This window comes from Mytilus galloprovincialis, chromosome 13, assembly GCF_965363235.1.
Source record: "Mytilus galloprovincialis chromosome 13, xbMytGall1.hap1.1, whole genome shotgun sequence".
NCBI lineage: Eukaryota > Metazoa > Mollusca > Bivalvia > Mytilida > Mytilidae > Mytilus > Mytilus galloprovincialis.
Window position 1 is genome coordinate 50,075,472 of NC_134850.1, and position 20,437 is coordinate 50,095,908.

At 31.3% G+C, this 20,437-nt stretch overlaps 1 protein-coding gene across 7 annotated transcripts in view; it reads right to left on the minus strand.

Annotated features, from left to right (window-relative positions):
• LOC143055847 (anoctamin-7-like) overlaps positions 1-20,437 on the minus strand; it is a 77,361-nt gene that overhangs the window by 27,854 nt on the left and 29,070 nt on the right. For 6 of the 7 annotated variants that reach the window (XM_076228895.1, XM_076228897.1, XM_076228891.1 and 3 more), the window contains 4 exons: positions 12,961-13,085; positions 10,301-10,408; positions 6,834-6,854; positions 270-406 (listed from right to left, as the gene is read on the minus strand). In XM_076228895.1, the coding sequence (XP_076085010.1) occupies positions 270-406; positions 6,834-6,854; positions 10,301-10,408; positions 12,961-13,085 (391 nt within the window). The remainder of the gene's footprint in view (positions 1-269; positions 407-6,833; positions 6,855-10,300; positions 10,409-12,960; positions 13,086-20,437) is intronic. The other variant, XM_076228894.1, reaches the window with a different exon arrangement.

The window sequence follows — 20,437 nt, forward strand, 5'->3', positions numbered from 1 at the left end:
TTTAACTTAGTTGAACATATACAATTTGGTGGAAAAACTAAACAGACAAAAGCCACCAAAATGTTCATCCCAAAATATACCTGGGCTCTCGGTCATAAAACTTTACTCAGTATTCCGAGTACAAAATAAGTGCTCGAAACACAAAATCCAGTATTTTGATTGGTTGATTCTTGAGTCTGAGTACAAAAATCGTGCTGGAAAGTTTTATGACCGCAAGGCCAGGTATATAAACTTTACATCATTTATATATGTCTCATTAATAACCTTACCTATTCAATTTAGATTTTTTAAAAGCACATGTATAATAATCTAATGGTTTGTTAGGAACTTCTTCAGCCATCACATTGGGTATTCTCAGCATCTTAAGGATTTTACCTGACCAGTTATTTGAAGGGTTTGGATGTGCCTGAAATAGATAAAATACAATTGTATCAAGATAACTTAGGGTTCAATTCTAGATTATGGTAGTGTGCTTGCCTCAATTGGGTGAGGATGTTGGTTGGTTGTAAGTGTACTTTCATTCCTGTGTGCACAACTTGCATTAAAATTGCATGCACCAGTGTATTCCTCCATCACCCTAGTGAGTTTATTTCGTCGGAAATGAAACCCTAGGTAAAATATGCCAAGAAATGTTTGAACTAGAGTATTTCTTCCAAAAGGAATAAGTACACTGCCGCAAAGGTTCACATTTACACACCTTACTAATGATAAGGGTTGTTTAGAAGCAAATTAATCTAAGAGAAATATTTGTGCATGTACAGTTTCTTATTTGTAGCATATATATATATTTATATATATATATATATATATATATATATATATATGCATATTTTTCTTTAATTTTTTTCTCTTTTTATTGAATTATCTTCAGTTCACAGGCCCTCATATAATAAGACTTTTAACAACCATGAACTTTATATATATATATAAAAGTTCATGGTTGTTAAAAGTCTTATTATATGAGGGCCTGTGAACTGAAGATAATTCACTAAAAAGAGAAAAAAATTAAAGAAAATTATGCACCTAATTGTAACTGGTTGCTTTAATTGTACTTTAGTTAGAATATCTATTCATAGCATATATAAGAAATAAGATGAAAATCTATTACATCTATGCTCTATCAGACTGTCTGAGAGGGACATCCGATGGTTTATGTAAATTCCCAAATCAAAAACTAACTGACTGAGAAACAGCAGGTGTTTCTTAGTGATATTAACCATTATTGAGAGTGAAGTAATGATTTGTCACCACCAGGAGTACTTGGTTTAATGAACAATTCTCCCTACAAAACATTGTTTATGACATCACCTAATAGAGTATCATCTTACGGCAAAAACTGTAATGACCATGCAATCTTCACCACCTGATAATATTTTGCAGAATGAAGTTAACAGCAGAAAATTTAGAAAAAGAAGTTTGACCCTGTTACATATTCATGCAGAGGTTCCGACTTACGGACTAATTAAAAAAAAAATTTCAGGATATTTCATATCTTTAAGACAAATTGTATTCCGGCCCAATTAAATTTGTCATTTGCCTCATCAAATGGCAAGCACAATTTCCAAACAATGAAAAAATTATTCATGTGCATTGCCTAACACAAGAACCCTGTATGTCATACATTGTATCTTAATATGTTTTGTTATTTGGAGAATTGAGTGTTTAGTTTCTCACAATTTAATGTATTCACAGCATTGGTTGAAATCATGATGATTAGAGCTTTAATAAATTTGTATCTGCATCATTACCAAAAAGATAAATGGCAATAATAAGGACCTATTCTTCTTTTAGAGATGATATAAGTGTCATGTTATTCATAAGTATTTGTAAATTATAAATAAGGCCACGGTTTTTTAATTTGATGGTTTACGGATTTTCCCCATGAAAAAGTCGGGTCAGTCGGTCGGGAAAAAAAAAAAAAATCATCTTTGAAGACAGAAAAATATGCAAAATCAATATATATTTCACCTTTCTAACAATATGTTTGTTGTGCTATTTTATCATCAATTCTTCAATTTTAGTTCGATGAAATAATATTGCTCAACTGTTATAAACATCGCATGACATTGTCTAATAATTTACAGTAAAAAAAGGGGGGTGCACGGACAAAGACGAAATTAAATCGTCATTTCAGAAACAAGAAAAATAAATTCGCGTAGCTCTTTATCAATTCCAGAAAACTTGGTGAATAATGATCTTCAAGCACGAAAACTGATAAAGAAAAAAATGTAAAAACGTCGTACGAAAATAAGTTTCAACACACGGGTCAAAAACCTAATAGACTCGTCCACTGGAAAACGAGATTATCGGGTTAATCTGTTGTCTCGCATTCCCGTTTTTTATCCAAATGGACGATAATTTTTTTATTATCTATGAAACAAGAAAATTCCAAATGATTTGTTAATATTCAGTACTTCAACTTGACGCCTTTACCTTGTCCACATTTGGACAAGTCTATTTTTATGAGATGATGCATCTTACGGACTGATGACAAATAAGGGAAACGAACTTATTGTGTAATTGGTTTTAAACACAAGTTTTGTTCCGCAATATTATTTGCGCAAACGACATTTCAAGGTCAGTTATAATTGATTTGTCTATTTTTAGAAACGTAAACTGGAAGTTTTATTTTTTCACAACAGAAAGTGTTATCAATTTTGTTAGTGATTAATGCATTTCATTTCATAAAAAACAAAAATTTAATTATTTTTCAGGGATAATGCATTTGTTAGGGTCGGCGGGAATAAAAAAGCATGAAAAGTCAATTTTATTTTTATTCTGGAAATTGGAAAAATCGGGTCGGCGGATCCGTAAACCAACAAATTAAAAAATCCTGGCCTAAATATCAATTAAAGTTCAGCAGAGTATTTTGTTTATCAATAATTCTAAAAAAAGAATAAAAAAAGAGACTTGAATTTTGTTTTCTTTAAACTTAATAAAACCAAAAACTTCATCCTAAATGTATGTATAAAATCAAGATGATGCGGTAAGATGATTGCAAATAACAAACCCTCCACCCAAGACCAAAAGACATAGAAGGTTGCTTTGGTTATGGATTTAAACTTCAATTGTACAGTACTTCCTTAGAGATTTATTAGGTAGTAATCCTAGGTTTACCTGACAAAAGATATCAGATAATAAAACATAGACATCTAATGCATGGTTTGCATGACAGATATATAATCATACATCAAATTATACCCAAAAGATATTAAATAAAAATTGTAGTGAAAGGCTACAGAATAATTTCTTTACCATTAGTTTATATTTTACTGGCAGAAATTCCCAAGAAATATCTTTGATCTGACTAGGGCCCACACAATAATGGATATACAATATGAATATTAGCTGTAAATGTTGTCTCAAGGCTAATAAAATGGTCATTACCATTTGATAAAGTATAGAACCAAGTGTTATGTAATTCAATGTACTATAATTTGAAATGTACTTAAAACATTATAAGAAAGCATCTTTAAAACACTGTAGATAGTTTCATGAATATATCAGATTATTAAGTTCTTTATGTTTAGTCCTATAAATAGTTTATCATTGATTGATTGATTGTTGGTTGCTTTACGCCTCATTAGCACAAAAAGGCTATATCGCGGCGAGAGCTGAGTCGAATATTTTTACAATTTAAAGCATATTTTTAAAATAAGACATAAAGTCCTTCAATATACTAAAATTCTAGACTAAAGCAAATTGATTATTTACAAATAAAAATCAACAGTAAGATAACTTGATAATAATTAAAAACGACTTAAATATAATAACATTTTTATATTTTATAATAAATTCCCATTTCTTTCAAAATTCCACAATATTTGTAAATGGAACATTATTAAATAAATCATACATATTATTGACATTGATACTTCTTATGAATATCAGCAAAGTCAATATAATTAATTAAAACATGTTTAATAGTATACTTGCAGTTGCAAGGTACACATTGTGGTTCATCTTCATTTTTTAAAAGATACTTGTGTGTTATTCTAGTATGACCTATACGACATCTAGAAATAAGACACTGATCTTTTCTGCACATAAAATTATTAAAAGGTTTGCCTAAATTAGGTTTAATTTCATGTAATTTAAATAGTTTATCAAGTACTATTGACATTGCATTGCATCATCAACAGTTCATAACTTGATCTACCTCTTCTGCTTATATTGATGTTTTTTAAAGGTAAGCTACACAAATCAAGATAAAAGGTTATATGATTGTTTGGTCTTATAGCTTTTCAACTGTTTCTATTCTGATACATCCTTGGCTTTCAAATATTTGGCATTGAGCATTGAACATCAGTCCTGATGAAAGATATTTGTTACGTGTTGTTTTCATTTTTTTCATTTTGACTACATATTTTGTTATTTATTGCAGATTTTACTACCACACCACCAATAATTATCATGGAAAAGGGGATTCATGTGTGGAATGTGTACAAAATATTATTTATCAGTCCTAACTCATACTCATGAGAAATATGCAATACAAATTGAATGCAGTTATGAATATTCTGTAAAGAGAGACAACTCTTAGATCTACAATACACTACTTTGAAACTTTTGAGTATACCAAAAAAAAATTGAACAGTCAGTATAAGGAGAACCATAACCTTTTTTTCTGTGTACCTAACATGCTGCATATCAAAAAATAAAACTAAATATCTATGTTTGCTGCCATTCACATCATTCAGACTCTGGTGGATAGTTGTCTAATAATGACAATAATACAACATCTCCATATTTTACACTTTTTCATATTTAATAGTTTCCCTTTTTATAACTTGCATGATTGTTAAACAGAATAATACTTCATAAGCAAACAATTCATTTATCTAACATCAAATGAGTAAATACTACTTCAAAGGAATAATATCTGGCAGTAATTTAAATATTTGAAGTACTCGTTATTACATAATACAAGTTTTGTTAATTAAGATGCATCTGAAAAGAATTATACCGTCTGACTTGAACACCCCCAACTAACTATAAGAGTCAGATTGCAGAATTGCTCCAACAGAGATGTTATTTGTATTGTGATTGAATGGAAAAGTTGATGAGAAATTTCATCAACAATTTTTTAAACACAGGAAATTGAGTCCCACACGAATGTTTTTTGTCAAAGCTTTGAAAATCAAACATTGGATATTACTGTGGATTACGTGTGAACCACAAAATTAAATGTTGAACGAATAATAAAATTTCTATAGGCTTGTAAAACCACAAAATTAAATATCCACGAACATGTGAGTTTTCCTTATACCACGAAAATTGGTACCCACGAAAATAAATGAATCCACTGTAGGCAATATGTTTTGGAATACCAAGTCTCTTATAATTTTCTTCTTATATTGACATTCTATTCTTCCGTTTGAAAAAAAATCAAATTAAAACCTGAGATTGCCCAACTTCAAACTGTTTTACAAATCCCAAGTATAATCAATCAATTTACAAGAAATAAAAATCTACTTTTAACACCTTCAGCAAATTAGAGATATTCTATAACTCAATCTTACATTCCTGCAGAAGTGAAATAGTTCTAATTTCATTTTGTTTCCTGAAATGTTGATTATTAATCTAGATTTCTTTATAGAACATACCTTAAAGTCCATGCAGTTTATTAAATTCTCATGTTGCTGAGTGGCCAGAATTTTTTTACTGAACTAAAATAACTGAACTTAAAATGTATCAAGCTTAGCTAATAGATCTTACAGGAATTCGCTTTATCGAAAGAAAGACAATTTGTTTATTAGGATTTAATTTTCAGTTAATTTAAGGCTGACAAATAATGAAAATAAAAGGGAAATACATAAAATTTGTAGACACATTTGACAAAACTTAAAGCAAGGGAACACTTAGGCATGAGATAACTAGTCGTGAAAACCAGTAAAATGACACTTTAACCATAAGGGATTCATAGAAAACTTTTACTGATATCGTGCATCATATTTATATAAAAATTATATATACCACCATCAGTATGCTTAATCTGATAAATATATCATTAATCTGTTATCTCATCCTTATACACACATATTATATATATATATATATATATCTCAATATTGCAACTAAATGTTGTTAAAAGTACAACTTTTTAATTTCAAAAAGACTGATGAACAAAAGGATAGAATGAAAACTAGACATCATTGAGATGGGAGCCATCGCTTTGGCCCCAGCTGTATTAAACATGTGGTAAAACAATTGTCTTTACCTAAGACATGGTGTAGTCAACTGAAACCAAAGTTTTTGACCTTGAATTTTGACCTACAAAGTTGTACATATATTATGACACATCCTCTGGTGTTGGTAAATATACATGTTAAGTATAAACTTTGAAATCATTATCAAAATGGTTCTCAAGTCATAGATCAGACACGATATTTACCATTGGACATGGTGTTGTCAACTGAAACCCAAGTTTTGACCTTGACCTTTGACCTAGGATGTTGTACCGGTACATACATTATGACACACCCTCTGATGTTTGTCAATATACATGTAGAGTGTTAAGTAAGAAATCCTAACAGTTCTCTATATATAGCTGACACACTTTGTTACAGACAGACAGACTGATCACTAAAGGGCCCTAATCATGGTAACACTATATACTCTGGTTACAAAAGTAAATGTATCTTTGTAACAATTGTTTTCTTATTGTTCAATGCTTAAAAAATATTATACAAGCACAATAATAAAATGGATGCTCTAAGATTTTCATATCCCCAATCCAGCATACAAATTTTTTAAAAATGGGGGTTAACATATAAATATGGTCAGCAAATAATCTACATTAAAGGGAAAGTCATCATGCAAAAACAACTTACGTTACTTTTCCTATCAAATATCTGTAGTCATAGTCGTAAAAATGTATTAAATTACTCTACTGTTAAATATGATTAATAGACTAAAAATCAAAACTTTTTTTTTCAAATGCCTGCAATCACCTGTATATAAATGTTAAAGGGGCACTAGCTGTCAAATTCATGGTCACCGATTTGACTCAAATTCTCATATTTGATTTATAACAATGTAAAACATTTATCCAAACTATCAAAAGTCTAAAATTAACAGTTTACAGAGCATGGGGTAGATATAAATATATAGGTTCGTTTCGTGTGTATTTTAGTCCAGACGCCATGTAATTACCTATCCATTTGACCTCAGATGACCATATAAGCGATGTAAACATAAATAAAGATATGAATAGATTAAACCAACAAGTGCAATTGGATTTTTATAGGTCTGTTTGATTTTATTTTATAGATTAAAAATAGATGTTTCTCATTGCTTTTAACCGTATAAGAATGATTTTATGTGCATCGAATTAGTAATCAAATGATTTACCGTAGTTTCACTTTCATTGTTGACATTCTTTTTCTTTAAATAACCAGTACACGTACAATGCATGCGTTGTCAACCTCTAGCTAGGGATTAAATTGAAGTTCACATGAATACGGATTTAAAGAGGTCGACTCATTCACTTGCAAGTGAATTCCTAATTATCAATGTTTCTTAGCGTAATTTGACAAAATTGAACCTTTTTGGCTGCAAAAAGCGAATTGCTATTTCACTATTGCACTTTCATACCTGTCAACCTGTGACGATGAAAATGCAGGTCATGACCTGCATTGAAGAATCAAATCTCAGGTCATAACGCGTACGAACTTTTTCGAGCTGAATTTCAGGATTTATGGTACATTTTCTTATAATGTACATCAAAGACACCAAAACATCAATGCATGTTCACTTGGTTAAGTCATTTTAAATCTTATTTATTATTATTTCATTACACTTTTAAAGATTTTTATTATTAAACTTGTGTATCACAGTTTTATGTCCTTTACTTTTTGTCATCATCTAAATTTTATTTTTTCAAATGTAATTTTAAAATGAGACTACTAGCCTTTAAACATACCTTGTAGAGGTATTACATGTTTGAACATTCATCTCTCAAATGACAAGGAAATTAGACTATGATAAAATATAGTAACACAGTTAAAGGAAGTATAAATGTAAAAAATAATTTGCAACTTTTTTTTAAAAATTGTATAAAGGTATAAAAATAATGAAAAGTTATTTTTCAATATGTATTTGAATTTTATATTAGAATGAAATTCAAAACAGTGTGGCTGTGGCCATTGATTGACACATTAAATTCATCCATTGACTGGGACAATTTAGGTAAACGTTTGTATGTAACGACCATTGCTCACTGTGTACTTTTTAAAGACACTTAAACTATGGGGTCACCAAAGGTTCTCAACACCTTAATAAAGTAATTCGAAAAAATTAATCAGAAATAACACGATGTTTTGATTTATATCAATTATATAAATCAAAACATAAAGGTTATTTCTGATTAATTTTTCGAATTATTTTATGATAAAAGCGTTAAGAAACCTTGGTGACCCCACAGTTTAAATGTCTATCGTAGGTACGTCGTGAACAGTGGTCGTTACAGACAAACGTTCACGTAAATTGTCCCAGTCAATGGATGAATTTAATGTGTCAATCAATGGCCACAGCCACACTGTTTTGAATTTCATTCTATTATGATTTAATCTTTTTCACCCATAAAACGTAAATATAAGGAATAATTTTGAATGGTGACAAATAAGGGGAAGTAACTCTTAGTTGAAATATCTTTGTAAAACAACAGGGCAATTTATTTACGACCTAAAGCTAAGGTAATTGGTGTTAATCAACAGTGTGTTTGACACCAAAGCTGTCAAGTGAAGCCATGCACTTAATGGGTCACTTAATTTGACAGTTTACATAGCTAGATGAACTGCATGTTTATGGAAGAATTACGAATTTGCCGGTATTTCAAAGGAATATTACTTATGAAAATCAATCTCAAGGCTAAGAAATACGGGTGAAATCGGGTCATTTTTGGAATTTCCGGGTTATTTCAATGACCCAGCGGGTGATCCGGGTGATCCCTCAGAATTGTGAAAATCTCGGGTCACACCAGCAGAATCCGGGTCAGTTGACAGGTATGCACTTTCATTATTGATTGAACAAACAGAAAAAAATGAAACTTTAGATTTTTTATATATCTCGTAGCTAGTGCCCCTTTAATCACATATAATAATAATAAAAATAACATATCAAAAGCAATTAATTAAATTATAATTATTAGTATGTGATAAGGAAAATGCAAGAAAAATTGTGTTTTTGTGTGTTATAGTTATATATTTATATAAACCTGCAGGTCTCAATTTGCATGCAGTCAATTGTATCATGATAGTTACATTGGTAGCCTTTTAAAGTGAGGAACCAAGTTTAATCAGTACTTGGACTCACATTACAGCTGATTGCATCGAGTGTGTAGGCAAAGGTAATATCTTTGGCTAGATTGCTTGCTAGCTAAACCTTGAAGTCAGTATTAGGTAAGATTTAATACCTTCCTTTGAAATAGTGTATTTCTACAGACAGATAGATTGGTTATCTGCTAGTCTGGTCTACTTTTGAAGGAGGGTAGTTTACCTAACCTAATAATGACTTCATGGTTCAACTAGCAAGCAAGTTAACCAAAGATATAACCTTTGAAATTGAGATATTCAAAACTGCTCTATTGGAAAAATTGATTTTGCTGACTCCAAAATCTATCAGATTTTAGTTAAAAAAGTTGTTGGCTGAATAAATCAGAATAGAATTGTTAACATGCATGCACATTTTGATTAGGTTTAGATGTAAAATTTTAACCAAAATGACAATAAAAAAACAACATGTAGAGAGAATATTAGCTATAAATAATGTGTAATATATATGAAAAGTCTATAATATAAGTCTTGCTAATATTTCAATTAAAAAGTAACATTTATTAAAAAAAAAGATTGCAACAATTACTTCCTCAACTTAACATAAGGAATCAAAACACTCAGAATTATTGCTAAAAATATTGAAACATGAAAATAGAGATCAGTAAAAAATGGAAATTTCTATTTAATTTATGAAAAGTATATATATTTTTTTTTATTTATAAACTACTCATCTACAGATATAAGGCAAAATACGCTTACATCTATAAAGCTAAATTTGCTTCAATTTACCAAAGATCTGTCTCTTATAAAACTTCTGGCGTCATGCAACAATCCCGTTTTAATCATGACTAATGGTTAAAAAATTTGCATGAAAGTGTAAGTACATCTATTCAAACTTTTTCAAAAGTGTACCAAAAAAATAGACTTTTACATATAATCATAATGAAAAGGTGCTTGTTTGTGAGTGTAGGTTTATATGTGAAGACATAAAAAGTTTTCAAAATGAAGAGAATCCCCCACTATACCTGTAATGGGGCTCTCATGCAAAGGTCCTCTGCGTAGAAACAGCATACATCCCATGGCGCATGAAGTTTGATGAATGTTGTGATCTTTTTCTGACTTTGCACATTTTCCTAATTAGAAAAAAAAACACATGATTAGATACTATTTGCCATTTTAAAATGCAAACAATTGCAGTTACTGACTAAGGCCACAACAATATATAGATATGGTCTTTTAAAAAAAAGATGATGTGGTATGATTGCCAATGAGACAACTCTTCACAAGAACCAAAATGACACAAATTAACAACTATAGGCCATCAACAATTAGCAAAGCCCATACCACATAGATCTGGACTTTGAATTTTTCAGAAACAAAAAAGAAGTTAGACAAGCTATTGAAATGAAGAGGAACTTATACAGCATGTAAGAGAGCAGTCTTCCATTAGTTTTTAGTATACTAAATTGAAACCTGGAGTATAAATGTCTCATTGTCTATCACATCACATCCGTTATTTCTATATTACACACTAGATATAGTGCATAGAGAATGCTTTCCAGTTTGCTTGTAGGGAAACAAAAAACATGATATGTCATTACTGTTTTTTTTAGATAAATGTATCTAGGTGACACAACATATTGTCTCAATGTATCTAGTTTGAAATAATTATGTGAATCTAAATGTATCTACTGTCATATAATAATTTTTAATATGCATGTCTTAATGTATCTAATTGATATAATCTTTGTCTGAATGTATCTAGGTGACATAATATGTGTCTATCGGTATCTAGGTGACATAATATGTGTCTTTCGGTATCTAGGTGACATAATATGTGTCTTTCGGTATCTAGGTGACATAGTCTGTGTCTTTATGTATCTAGGTGACATAGTCTGTGTATCTTAATAATGTATCTAACTGACATGGCATATTGTCTTAATGTATGATCTAGTTTGACATAATCTGTGTATCATGATGTGTCTAGGTGACATGACACTCAGTCTTAATGTATCCATTTTGACATAATTATGTTTGTCATAATGTATCTAACCCACATAATCTTTGTCTTTATGTATATAGGTGACATGACAGACTGTCGTAATGTATCTAGGTAACATCATTTGTGTGTCTTAATGTATCTAGGTGACATCATCTGTGTCTTAATGTGTCTATGTGACATGGTATACTGTCTTAATGTATCTATGTGACATGGTACACTATCTTAATGTATCTAGGTGACATCATCTGTGTCTTAATGTGTCTATGTGACATATTGTGTGTGTCTTAATGTGTCTATGTGACACATTGTGTGTGTCTTAATGTGTCTAGGTGAGTCTTAATGTGTCTAGGTGACATGACATACTGGCTTAATGTGTTTGGTTGACATATTCTGTGTATCTTAATGTATCTATGTGACATAGGATTCTGTCTTACTATATCTAGGTGACATGGTACACTGTCTTAATGTATATATCTGACATGGTACACTGTCTTAATGTATCTATGTTACATGGTACACTGTTTTAATGTATCTATGTGACATGGTACACTGTTTTAATGTATCTAGGTGACATGGTACACTGTCTTAATGTATCTAGATGACATGTATACTATCTTAACGAATCTATGTGACATGGTACACTGTCTTAATGTATCTATGTGACATGGTACACTGTCTTAATGTATCTATGTGACATGGTACACTGTCTTAATGTATCTATGTGACATGGTACACTGTCTTAATGTATCTAGATGACATGGCATAATGTCTTACTATATCAAGGTGACATGTACACTATCTTAATGTATCTAGGTGACATGGTACATTGTCTTAATGTATCTATCTGACATAGTATACTATCTTAATGTATCTAAATGACATAATTTCTGTGTTTTAATGTATCTAGGTGACATAATTTCTGTGTCTTAACCCTTTCCTCCATAATGACGCCTTTTGAAGCCTGTGTAGTGCCTCAGTTTAAATGTCTTTTGTCTTTCCTACCAAAAAACTTTATCAGACAAAAAAATAAAATTGTATCTGATATAAAAAGGATATTCATGAGAATTTCTGAGTGGAATTTCATTGATGAAATATGCATTTTCACAATGCATAAATACTTTAAACCTCATGATTCTTTTTTATTGAAAAAATCCTATGCGAACCAGGTATGTGAAAAAAAAAATCCATAGAGGAAAGGGCTAATGTATCTAGTTTGACATAATTGTGTTTCCTAATGTATACAAGTGACATAATCTGTGTGTCTTTATGTGTTGAGAAAGAATTAATATTGATGTTTTAAAGTATCTTAGAACATAATTTGAGTTTTTATTGTTCAAGGTGACAAGACATTTTTTCACTTAATATCTGGTGAACTGTTTTAGAATTTATAACTCTTTAATCAATGGACCTTCCACACATATTACAATAAAAGTTTCACATAAATCACTTCAAACAGCAATAACCAATATTAACTTCTAAAATTCAACTTTATCATGTTAACACTTTACAGAAGAAAATTCGAACTCATTAAAATTGATTAATAAAGCTGCACCATCATATAAAGAATGCAATTATGGACCTGAATTGTCTAATAACATGATCAATAATCTTCTATTTAACACCCTGCAAATTACTTTTAAAGGTTAGATTCTTAATAATTCAATTATTATATCATGTGCAAACCTCTTCCATTTCTAAACCAACTTTGCGTAAATTTTTCATGAATTTTTGTCTCCATTTTCCTACTTTTACCACCTCACTGTTACTGCTTTTAGTTTCTAATAACTCCTCATAAACCAGGATAAAATCTGTGAAACAAAACAAATAAGAAAGATCAATAAAGTAATTAGGAAAAAATACTTAATCAATAGAAATTAATTAAAATTCTATATATAATAATATTATACCTACTTAGTGTTAGTAAGATGTAAACTTTTCAGGTGATGTATTATGTACAGCAGCCCACAATATTCAGTCTTTTTTTTTTAATTTGTGGAATTATGTGAAAACCTCAAAATTGACTATTAATTCAGAAATCTTTATGTAAATTGTACAAGGTTAAAATACCTTACAGAGGCAGGAGGGGTAGCTCTGGGGAATGGACCCTCCTTTATTTTGGACGATCAATACTTTTGAATGGGGACAAACGGTTGGAATCCCCCTTTAATCAAAGAGCAGATTGCTCTGAGGGATATGATTGCCATTGTTTTCATTGACACATGTATACATGTAGCTGGATAACATTATTTTCACAACTATAAATTCAACTGCACATGTAAAATGTAATTTACATAATCTGAATAGTTACAAAATACCGGTAGCCAATCCGGGTTAAAAGTGTATGAACAATGTACTTACGGCATATGGTGTTTTATTTTTGTACTATCAATTTCAAGTTTACTTTCCACAGCAGTCACTGAGATTCAGAGTGAGAGAAGTATTTCACTTCGTATCTTATCACCTATTTTCCTACGTTAATTCTTGGAGGAACCCCATTCCTAACTCTTTCAATATTTAATTTCCTTTGGGTCAGTGATCATGACTCCTTTCTGTACACATTCCTCGGCTTAAATTGCGATCGTTTTTAATATAATACGACGTTGATCGACAGAACGAGTTAATTTTTCTCAACGTGTTGTTTTGATTCAGAATTCACGAAAGAGACTTCCGGAAGGGAGACAAGTCGAAATGATAATATGGAAGACTCCATTTCGCCTGAAGGGGTGTTGAAAGTAAACCTTTACGATGTGGACTACATTTATTTTAATTTAGATGATGCATATGATGTAAAATTATGCAACAACAATAACCCTCAATAGCAGACATACATAGAAAGGATCACATGAGTTATAAATTAATCAATTGAGTGGGGAATCCAGAGCAACCATTTAACCTAGTACCCCTTGAAGTCAAGAAAACTATACGCATGCGCATAATTACCTTAACAAACCCTGCAGTAAGAACGTATATCAAACCTCTCTATTTTTTTCTATGGAAGTACAATATCAAATATCAGTTTAATAACGGTGACATATAAGTAAAACTCCACTTCAGTTCTTATATGACAGAAATAGATTTATCGGAATTCAGAGAACTCTCGCATTTTTATCACAACTGGGGAATCCCCTCTGACGTGTTTCTAAATTTATAAAAACACTAAATATAAATACTGTTTAATTCTGATTTTCCGTGTTGTTAAAAACAGGCATACAAGTCAAGGGAAATATCAAACATGATGATTATGAAAAGAACATTATAGGAAAGTTGTTCAAGTTCAATCCCTTTGTTTGTTTTTACCTTTTAAACCAAGACAATCATAAGAATCTGAGATGGTCCTTAATGTTTAGAATAAAACGGTTGACGTGAGGGTATTGTCCTGAGCCACTGGTATAAGTCTACAGATTGCTTGAAAGCAATCGTATCCCCAAAAAAATGGCTAAATCCACCCTAGCTCATTGACATATATAAACAATTATATCTATAATTATCTTAATATTCTTCAAAATTACCATTAGGTTACATTAATGAGGTAATAACATTTATTTACATCATACAATATCAATAAGTAAACTCAAACAATATCAATAAGGAATCTGATGTTCAGTGGTTGTCATCTGTTTATGTGGTTCATAAGTGTTTCTCTCGTTTCTCGTTTTTCTATATAGATTAGACTGTTAGATTTCCTGTTTGAACGGTTTCACACAAGTAATTTTTGGAGCCCTTCATAGCTTGCTGTGTGGTGTGAGCAGGGCATCCGTGTTGAAGACTGTACCTTGACCTATAATGGTTTACTTTTATAAATTGCTACTAATGGATGGAGAGAAAATTGTCTCATTGGCACTCATACCACATCTTCCTTCATCTACCTATTTAATTGTCAATGACCATAATAAACAATACAACAGGAAAATAAATATACAATATTAGATCAATGAAAGAAAAATATAAACTTTTTTGTATGAGGCTGAGAAACTGGGGAAGAGCGAGGTTCTACCGAGCCCTTCCCAAGTTTTGAGCAGAGTACAAAAAAGTTTATATTTTTATGACATTGACCTAATATTGTTTTTATACTGCAACTTAAATTAATAAAATGATAGGTTTTTCAATTGTAATACAAATGTCAAACTTATTTTCATCCCTTAATGGACCTCTAATTGTGGAGAAAGTGTTCCATGATGAAATTGACATTATACAAAATATAGCTATGTTACTATATTTAGGAAATAAACACAACTTAAGTTGCAGTATCAATCATCAGATAAGACCAATTTATCCTGCAATTGGGTGTTCTACTATACAGATACAGCCCTACAGATATCACTATGCTGTATCTGTATACTATACAGATATCGCTTAAAAGCTCCGCCCACTGCCGGTCTGAGTATTGTATGAACCTGCGTGACCTCAGAATGTGTATTGCATTGCATTCCAATGACGTATCAATTGCGAATTAACGATTACTTTTATACGTTCTGTATGTTTTCAAACATTTCTTTAGAGCAATAAGAATCACACCAATTTTCTGATAACATTCACACATGAACAGCAGTCTTTCTACGATAACAACTATAGATTTCAAAACTTGAATGTGTATGATTGTGTAACAAAAACAACCATGTCAATTTCAGCATGCATGTTTAATGAATGTCGAGTCTGAAGCGTAGGACAACTCGTACACTCCTGTTTCAAATTGGACAATGTTTTGTTATTTGTTTTTACTGTTGAAATTAGTTGTTATGTTAAAATAGATAATTAATCACTTTGAGTGATGAATTATTGTTGACCATTCGAAATTCAAATCGAAAATAAATGCAAAACATGTGTTTTTGTGTCTTTCAAAACACAAATAATATACAGAATTAATTGCAGGATAAAGACAATAACTGTTTAGTGTCTTTAAATATCACCTGTATTTGTACTTGGCTCGAAACAGGTGTAATAGCTTGCTAAAAGCTTGCATACACCTTGTTTCCTAGCCTCGTACAAATACAGCTGATATTTAAAGACACTAAACAGTTATTGTCTATGTACCTCATTCTTACAAAGGCATTATCATCATTAGCTAATGGCTAGTATATATTCACTGACAGGGACTATTTGTCAATTTTACATCCTACATTTAACCAGATTCAAAGGAAATATAGGAAACAAATTGTTATTAATGTAATAAAGAATAACTATACCATTGTCTCTAATCTCTATATATAAAATTTATTTGTAAAAGGTTAGAAACAACAGCTGAACATTATATGCTTTGTCAAGGCTTGGTCAAGCATTAATAATGTTTCCAGATTACAAATAAAAATCTATGTTTTAAAACAATATTTTCTGGCTGTTATTTTTGAATACTGCAACTATTACAATTGTTCAAAACGTTTTGATTGGGATAGACATTTGTCAGTTTGAAGCAAACATTAATCAATCAATCAACCTTAAACATTTTTATTTCATCATGTGCTTCCATTTTTTTAGCAATTTTCATTGGAGAAAAATAATAATGATGATAATGGGAGATACTAACTGAGAACCTATTGTAGACAACAATAGGTCACCTTTAAGGCTTTTTTTTCAAAAATGAGAAACTGTTTAATTCTGTATCAGTAACCCATACTGTACAATAAGCCATCAAAGGCCCCAACATGACAGTTTAACTAATATAAAACCATTTGAAGGAGGAAACAAAATAACTGCATACTTGTTCTTTAGTATTGAAATAAATTGGACCTGTTAATTTAGAACTATGCTAATGTGTTTTAGATTGTCTTCTGGGCTTTTGTTTCTTTGGGTTGCTGTCTGATTGATGTATACCTGTGACATCTCCTTTTGTTTCTTTGGGTTGCTGTCTGATTGATGTATACCTGTGACATCTCCTTTTGTTTCTTTGGGTTGCTGTCTGATTGATGTATACCTGTGACATCTCCTTTTATTTCTTTGGGTTGCTGTCTGATTGATGTATACCTGTGACATCTCCTTTTGTTTCTTTGGGTTGTTGTCTGATTGATGTATACCTGTGACATCTCCTTTTATTTCTTTGGGTTGCTGTCTGATTGATGTATACCTGTGACATCTCCTTTTGTTTCTTTGGGTTGTTGTCTGATTGATGTATACCTGTGACATCTCCTTATGTTTCTTTGGGTTGCTGTCTGATTGATGTATACCTGTGACATCTCCTTTTGTTTCTTTGGGTTGTTGTCTGATTGATGTATACCTGTGACATCTCCTTTTGTTTCTTTGGGTTGCTGTCTGATTGATGTATACCTGTGACATCTCCTTATGTTTCTTTGGGTTGTTGTCTGATTGATGTATACCTGTGACATCTGATTGATGTATACCTGTGACATCTGATTGATGTATACCTGTGACATCTCCTTTTGTTTCTTTGGGTTGTTGTCTGATTGATGTATACCTGTGACATCTCCTTATGTTTCTTTGGGTTGTTGTCTGATTGATGTATACCTGTGACATCTCCTTATGTTTCTTTGGGTTGCTGTCTGATTGATGTATACCTGTGACATCTCCTTTTGTTTCTTTGGGTTGTTGTCTGATTGATGTATACCTGTGACATCTCCTTATGTTTCTTTGGGTTGTTGTCTGATTGATGTATACCTGTGACATCTCCTTTTGTTTCTTTGGGTTGTTGTCTGATTGATGTATACCTGTGACATCTCCTTTTATTTCTTTGGGTTGCTGTCTGATTGATGTATACCTGTGACATCTCCTTTTGTTTCTTTGGGTTGCTGTCTGATTGATGTATACCTGTGACATCTCCTTTTGTTTCTTTGGGTTGTTGTCTGATTGATGTATACCTGTGACATCTCCTTTTGTTTCTTTGGGTTGCTGTCTGATTTATGTATACCTGTGACATCTCCTTTTGTTTCTTTGGGTTGTTGTCTGATTTATGTATACCTGTGACATCTCCTTTTGTTTCTTTGGGTTGCTGTCTGATTGATGTATACCTGTGACATCTCCTTTTGTTTCTTTGGGTTGCTGTCTGATTTATGTATACCTGTGACATCTCCTTTTGTTTCTTTGGGTTGTTGTCTGTTTGATGTATACCTGTGACATCTGATTGATGTATACATGTGACAACTGATTGATGTATACCTGTGACATCTGATTAATGTATACCTGTGACATCTGATTGATGTATACCTGTGACATCTGATTGATGTATACCTGTGACATCTGATTGATGTATACCTGTGACATCTCCTTTTATTTCTTTGGGTTGCTGTCTGATTGATGTATACCTGTGACATCTCCTTTTGTTTCTTTGGGTTGTTGTCTGATTGATGTATACCTGTGACATCTCCTTTTGTTTCTTTGGGTTGCTGTCTGATTGATGTATACCTGTGACATCTCCTTTTGTTTCTTTGGGTTGTTGTCTGATTGATGTATACCTGTGACATCTCCTTTTGTTTATTTGGGTTGTTGTCTGATTGATGTATACCTGTGACATCTCCTTTTGTTTCTTTGGGTTGCTGTCTGATTGATGTATACCTGTGACATCTCCTTTTGTTTATTTGGGTTGTTGTCTGATTGATGTATACCTGTGACATCTCCTTTTATTCCTCATACCATGCAGACATATAAATCAAATCATTGGGGAAGCAGAGTCAAATTTATAGATTTACAGGTTTTTGGTGTCAAATATGAATTTTCATACATCTAAATTAAGTATTATTCACACTGAAAAATGTGTTTATTTAGTGCATTTTTATTTAATATAACTAGGAATAAACAAGAAAGAGTAACGAAAAATACAGTTGACCTCTATTTGGACCCTTCATTAAATCCTATTATTTCCCTAGAGGAAAATAAGTATTTAGAACTCAATAGGATTGTCGATTATAAACCCATTCCAATCTTATTAACATGTAATTTAATTGTCACATCATAAAGATAATACTAATTTTTGTAATTGTTTACCATCTAGTTCATTACATCAAATGTTTAGTCCAATAAAGTCCATATGGAATTGGTAGTATGAATATTTAATTTGCTGGACACGCAAAGGAATGAAGTAAATATTATTCAGTAAGAAGCAAAATAAAAAAACAGTAACAAGTTTTACAAATCACACTTTTTTAATATTCCATAATGCTCACACCCCCATCAAAACCCAATTTAGTCACCAAAAAATTAACGTGTCCTAATTAAATCCCAATTCACCATTTAGGACAAATAGCTTTCCGTTTAGGGCATGACTAGCAAATATGACAGTAATCCCCACCTTTGCCCTTACTTATCTATCACAAATGGTACACTTTAATAAAAAGGTAACTTATAATGGAGCAAACTATATCTTATTCAGACTTGTCAAAGTACTTACACTAAGATGTCATTAAATGCAGTTGAATACAGTTCATTTTATCAGTTTTTCTATAACATAAGATGCAATTTCCACCTAAATTATCGAAAACTTAACCACTTTTGCTTTAAATCATTATATCTTTGTGTAAATTAGATACACCCACTTGGGATAACGCCACCATGGGTGTCTCTTATACATGCAGTCCTGATGTATAATTCATTCAAACAAACCAGTACTTTACATGACAGTAAAAAAACATAACAAATGGCAATAGTAGTGAAGAAGATAAGAAAATAGAAATTTAGACAAACAATTAAGGGCTAAAAAATGTCTTTTTTTACTGAAACAAAGCCATTTATTTTTCTTCATCGTGACAACTTTGTTATTCTACTCAAGTTAATTAAGCAGCCTCATGCAACTTCTGTCTTAATCAGTCACAGTCTCCATTATAATTATTTCCAGTAAAGTATCTAATTTAGAGTAATGCTTAAGGGACTGATGTTGTCAGTTACTTCATCTCAAATGGCATCAATGATTTTACTAACCTTCAAGACAATACCCATGCATGTTAAATAATAATGCAGGTTTATCAAGCAAAACCTCTGTCTAATAGAACTTTTTAAGACATTACCAAACTGTGTTAGTTAATCAGGTACAATGCATCATTTTATTAACAGACACAGAGCAAATTTTGTAGAAATTTTGTTGTAGTCTCCCTCATGACAGAATTGTTTATGGCTGTTAATTGTTATAATGACCAAGTCACATGTATCTGACAGAAAAAGTAATTGACCATTATGACCAAATCTTTATTAGTAATTAAGCACTTGATATACTAGAAAACAA